This window comes from Sipha flava, unplaced genomic scaffold, assembly GCF_003268045.1.
Source record: "Sipha flava isolate LNK unplaced genomic scaffold, YSA_version1 18119_pilon_pilon, whole genome shotgun sequence".
NCBI classification, from domain to species: Eukaryota; Metazoa; Arthropoda; class Insecta; order Hemiptera; family Aphididae; genus Sipha; species Sipha flava.
Genome location: NW_020272193.1, coordinates 1 through 5,438, shown reverse-complemented (window position 1 = coordinate 5,438; position 5,438 = coordinate 1). Strand labels below are relative to the sequence as shown.

Below are 5,438 nucleotides of genomic sequence, written 5' to 3'. Positions count from 1 at the left end.
GATGGTATATCTATTCAACGTGTTAGCCAGGTCCATGATTTAGGCATTTTATTTGTACCTTCTCTTAATTTTAGCCCTCATATTGATTATATGACCAGCAAAGCCTTTCGTGCTTTGGGATTCATAAGGCGTCACTCTACTAATTTTAGTTCTGCCAACTGCTTTCTAGCTCTTTATAATGCTTTAGTCCGTTCGGTCATTGAATATGGGTCTATTGTTTGGTCACCATATACCACAGTTGACATTTCTCGGATTGATCGTGTACAAAACAGTTTTATGCGTTTCACCGGTTATTGCCTCAACATTCCTCATCCGCCACATGATTATGGGCCAGTAAGCCAAGTTCTGAGACTAATTCCCCTTTCTGTAAGGCGTGATAATTTTGATATCACTTTTATTCAGCGTCTGATCGAAGGTCAAGTTGATGCCCCAAGACTACTTGGAGAACTTAGCTTTCGTATTCCTAGTAACACTAGGCTTCAGTGTAATTTTTATATACCCACCAATAAATCGAACTTCTCCAGGAATGCCCCACTTATAAGGATGATGCATAATGCAAATAATCATATAGACTACTAAGCCACATGAAGTACGAAGGCTCACATTTTTTATTTTTATTTTTTCATTTTCACATAACTTACACCATGTTGTTTTTTTTTTGGTTTTACTTACTTACTAATTCTTTTTCTTCTCTCTAATATAAATTAGTATAAGTTACGCGTCTTATATATATTGTATATGTTTTTTTTTTTACTGTTATCTATGTACTTCTTGTCTGTAATTTTGTAAAAGCCGTCCGGCGTTGATTATAATATAATATAATAATAATAATATAATATTTCTATTTTAAGAACATATTTCACATATTTTATTAAAATTAAAACAATAATCTGCAGAAAACAATATTTTATACATATGTACATACAACATTATTTCTATAGAATTTTCTAGAAATTAGAAAAAAAATAGATATAAATTTAAAATAAATATAAATGATTATATAATCTATACCGTGTGTGTGTATACTGTGTTTTCCCAATTATTTGTGTATTATTAGTGTGTGTCGGTCGATAAGAAGTACGACGAATATGGTCAGTTGATGTTAATTCGTTTATTTGTTTGTATCATAATACAAACAAAATGTATATAGTGATGTATTGCTAAAATAAATCATGGGTAGGTATATACATTATTTCATGTAGTAACTATCATATGGCAAGAACCAAAAAAAACTCACTCATGAACTACACATCCTTATATATGGACTGTTTGATAACAAAAACTTGTTGTTAAATGATAAAAATCATAAAAAAAAATAATAACAATAACATATCCGATACCGAATTACGTCATAAATATAACCACAAGTTAGGTTAGTCGAGGAATTATATAGTTATTTGTCAAATTACAAGCTATACGCTAGATACGGCCATATACCTGCGTATCATCAATTTATCGTACGCTATATGCCATGGATAAAAATAGCGTATTGGGTATACGCCGTATATCCCCGTATACCATCTAATACACAACTGATAATGTGTTTTTGTCTTACGTTAGTATAGTTCGTCTATTCGTGTCGTTTTTTTTTTTTTTTTTTTTGAAGATTAAATTAAAAATGCCTAAAGTAAAAACAAATACATGTAGTCGCCTACAGTCATATGTTTCAGAATTCGGTAGTTCTGTGTTTTTAATTGATGAATCATTATTATTTTGTAAACTTTGTGAAGTTAAAGTTAGTGCTCAAAAACGTTTTACTGTGTTCTAATATCTTAAAACCGAAAAACTTGTCAAGTCAGTTAACCGCATTGATAAGCCAAAATAAAATCAATAATTTCTTGAATTTAATCTGCCAATTAAAAAGGTCAGTTTAACAAAGATTTATGTAAAGCTATGTTGTTTGCTAATATATCTTTATACAAATTGGAAAATGTAAAATGTAAAGAATTTTTAAAAAAGTGTACAAGAAAATAAATTCTAAAGAAAGCTACTCTTCGTAAATGTTACGTACATGACTGTTATAAAAATACTTTAGAAAAAAATACGAAATCACGTATCAATAACAAAATATGGGTATCTATTGACGAGACGACTGACATCGAAGGTCGCTTCGTAGCCAATATTATTATAGGAGTTTTACTGACTGACGAACCGGGTGAGATATTTTTGTTAATTTCAGAAGAATTAGAAATAGTTATAAAACCATTTTTAAACTTTCTGATAAATCCATGAATTTGTCATGGCCACAAGGCATTCAACATGATAATGCCTTGTTATTTTTTCGGACGCTGCGCCGTACATGGTGAATTGGGTAAGGCAATTCATGCACTTCACTCAAAGATGGTGCATGTAACATGTATAGTACATGGGTTTCATCAAGTGACATAAGAAGTACGTTCATATTTTAACATAGTTAACCAAATCATATCTTATGTAAAAAAAGTATTTTTGAAAGCCCTATTTCGAACTCATATAATTAAAAAATGAAGCTCCTAACATCCTAATGCCACCACAACCGATTTTAATTAGTCGGGGAACATGGTTGGATGCGGTTAAATATTATTGTGAGAATTATAAAGTATTAAAAAATATTTCTAACAAGTTGGATGAAAAGGACTTGAGCAGCATAAAAAAAGCTAAAGATATTTTTAACAACTCAGATTGAAAAGCAAACTTGGCATTTATTTCTGTAAACTATAGTTTTCTTTCGACTTATATTACATGTTTGGAAAAACAAAACATGATGCTCTTTAAGTCTATTTCCGTCGTAATAACTGTTAAAAGAAAAATTTTAAGAAAAAATTACAAAATCCACAAGGAGCAAAAGGAAAGGCTATTTACAAAAAATTGGAAAATGTACTGTCAAAAAATAAAGGATTTAAAATTACTAAAAACATTTTCAATATTTTAGAAAAAAATAGACAATTCTACTTGAAATCTTGAAAACTTACAAGTCAACGACTTACAGTTCTATAAATTCACTCCACTAACATCTGTGGATATATGGATATAGTTTTTTTAAACGTTGATATCCTTATTGTACTTTTTTAATTAATTATTTACTTATACAATTCGTCAATGTATATAAATATAAACGTAGTTCGATTTAATCTAATCATCATAAGAATGCGCTATGATTCAATGATAAAATTATTTAATTATACAATACAATTTTAGTGGTAAGAAATAAAATATTAGCATACTTACAATCAGATTTAAGTCTCAAGAACAGTTATACTTAGAGATCTATCTAGGCACAGGTAAAGCAACTAAGAAGATTCGTTGTTCAACGATTAAAAACGTTTAGAAAAAAACTATATCCATTTACAAATCACCAAACTTCATTGAGCTGGAAGTGTTCATTATAAATAAATGCAAAAATTATACGTCATCTACTTCTATATGCTGTCCTGGTCTAGGTACAATGTACTAAAACTCATATAAATAAAATACAAATCATACGATCCAAATTTTTACATATAATCTCAAACGCTCTGTGATTTGTTAGAAATCAAGCATTATACAGTGTGTAAACGCTAACTGAGAACACTTAATATCTTTGCGTAAAGACCTGCAATTTTAATTCTGATTTTTTTGTTGGTTTTTATGACATAAAAATGTGTATTTTTATGAGTTTTTAATATTTTTAAATTAAATAGACACACACATGATCAGTACAACTTTTTTTTTTCTTTAATGGCAACCACCTATTTTAATTACTTATTATTTTTTCACCTATTTTTTTAATCAATTTTCGAAGTTAAACCAACTTTCTAAGTTCAAAATTAATCAAGTTACAGCAATTACACCAAAAATGCGTGCGATTTTAAATTTTTTTGACTATAATTCTGATAATAACTATTCTAAAATAATTAAAGCTTGATATTTTCAATTTTATTTATTAAATATGAAGAAATTACTTCTGCAACAAATAAAAAATTCATGCGGTGCACTGAATCATGTTTTGTTCACAGAGGACAACAATTTGAACAATTTATACGTTAAATTAATTAATAAATAAATAAACTTGTAACTTGAATTAAAATTAAACTTATTGTTAATTGTTGATGAATTCCAATAGATCCATTAAATGTTACGAAATAAACTACATGCGTGCTTATTTACGTTTTTTTCTGCTATAAGTTATAATTAGAGCTAGGGACCTATAGAAGTTTGCATATTTTTCAATAATCATTTTAAACGTAGCTAAGTGATACAAAAATGTGTTTCATTGTAATAAGAGTTTAAAGTAATCATTTTTATTTTGCATATTTTGCATATTCAGCTGTTTTTTTTTCCTTTAAGAGCATATTTTTGTTATATTTTATCATGGTTTAGATCTTACCTTAGTGACCGTCAACAATTTGTCAACCTCTTCGGGAAGACATCTGATCTCTTCTGTGCATCGTCCGGTGTTCCACAAGGTAGCCATTTAGGTCCCTTATTATTTAATATTTTCATTAATACTATGTGCTCAGTTGTTTCCCCTTGTCGTCTCCTACTTTTTGCTGATGATTCTAAAATTTTTCACACGATTACCTCAAATAATGATTGCCTCACTCTCCAGAACACCCTTGATAAATTCACCAATTGGTGTAGTACGTTTAATTTATCTCTTAATATCTCTAAATGTAAAGTCATGACTTACTATCGCTCTAAGGCAGTGATATCTTTTGACTATAGACTTGATGGTATATCTATTCAACGTGTTAGCCAGGTCCATGATTTAGGCATTTTATTTGTACCTTCTCTTAATTTTAGCCCTCATATTGATTATATGACCAGCAAAGCCTTTCGTGCTTTGGGATTCATAAGGCGTCACTCTACTAATTTTAGTTCTGCCAACTGCTTTCTAGCTCTTTATAATGCTTTAGTCCGTTCGGTCATTGAATATGGGTCTATTGTTTGGTCACCATATACCACAGTTGACATTTCTCGGATTGATCGTGTACAAAACAGTTTTATGCGTTTCACCGGTTATTGCCTCAACATTCCTCATCCGCCACATGATTATGGGCCAGTAAGCCAAGTTCTGAGACTAATTCCCCTTTCTGTAAGGCGTGATAATTTTGATATCACTTTTATTCAGCGTCTGATCGAAGGTCAAGTTGATGCCCCAAGACTACTTGGAGAACTTAGCTTTCGTATTCCTAGTAACACTAGGCTTCAGTGTAATTTTTATATACCCACCAATAAATCGAACTTCTCCAGGAATGCCCCACTTATAAGGATGATGCATAATGCAAATAATCATATAGACTACTAAGCCACATGAAGTACGAAGGCTCACATTTTTTATTTTTATTTTTTCATTTTCACATAACTTACACCATGTTGTTTTTTTTTTGGTTTTACTTACTTACTAATTCTTTTTCTTCTCTCTAATATAAATTAGTATAAGTTACGCGTCTTATATATATTGTATATGTTTTTTTTTT

The 5,438-nt window shown here is 29.8% G+C and overlaps 2 protein-coding genes across 2 annotated transcripts; both read left to right on the top strand.

The window, feature by feature from the left end:
* The first annotated feature begins 90 nt into the window (after positions 1–90).
* Positions 91–579, top strand: LOC112680816. Its single transcript, XM_025551031.1, has one exon. The coding sequence runs from the start codon at positions 91–93 to the stop codon at positions 577–579; it is 489 nt and encodes a 162-aa protein (XP_025406816.1).
* A 4,060-nt stretch (positions 580–4,639) lies between these two features.
* LOC112680815 lies at positions 4,640–5,266 on the top strand. Its single transcript, XM_025551030.1, has one exon. It carries the CDS (start codon positions 4,640–4,642, stop codon positions 5,264–5,266), a length of 627 nt encoding a protein of 208 aa, XP_025406815.1.
* Positions 5,267–5,438: the final 172 nt, after the last annotated feature.

Excerpts from the sequence above, each read along its gene's own strand:
- LOC112680816 (XM_025551031.1), top strand. The coding sequence starts at position 91 with ATGACCAGCAAAGCCTTTCGTGCTTTGGGATTCATAAGGCGTCACTCT.
- LOC112680815 (XM_025551030.1), top strand. The coding sequence starts at position 4,640 with ATGACTTACTATCGCTCTAAGGCAGTGATATCTTTTGACTATAGACTT.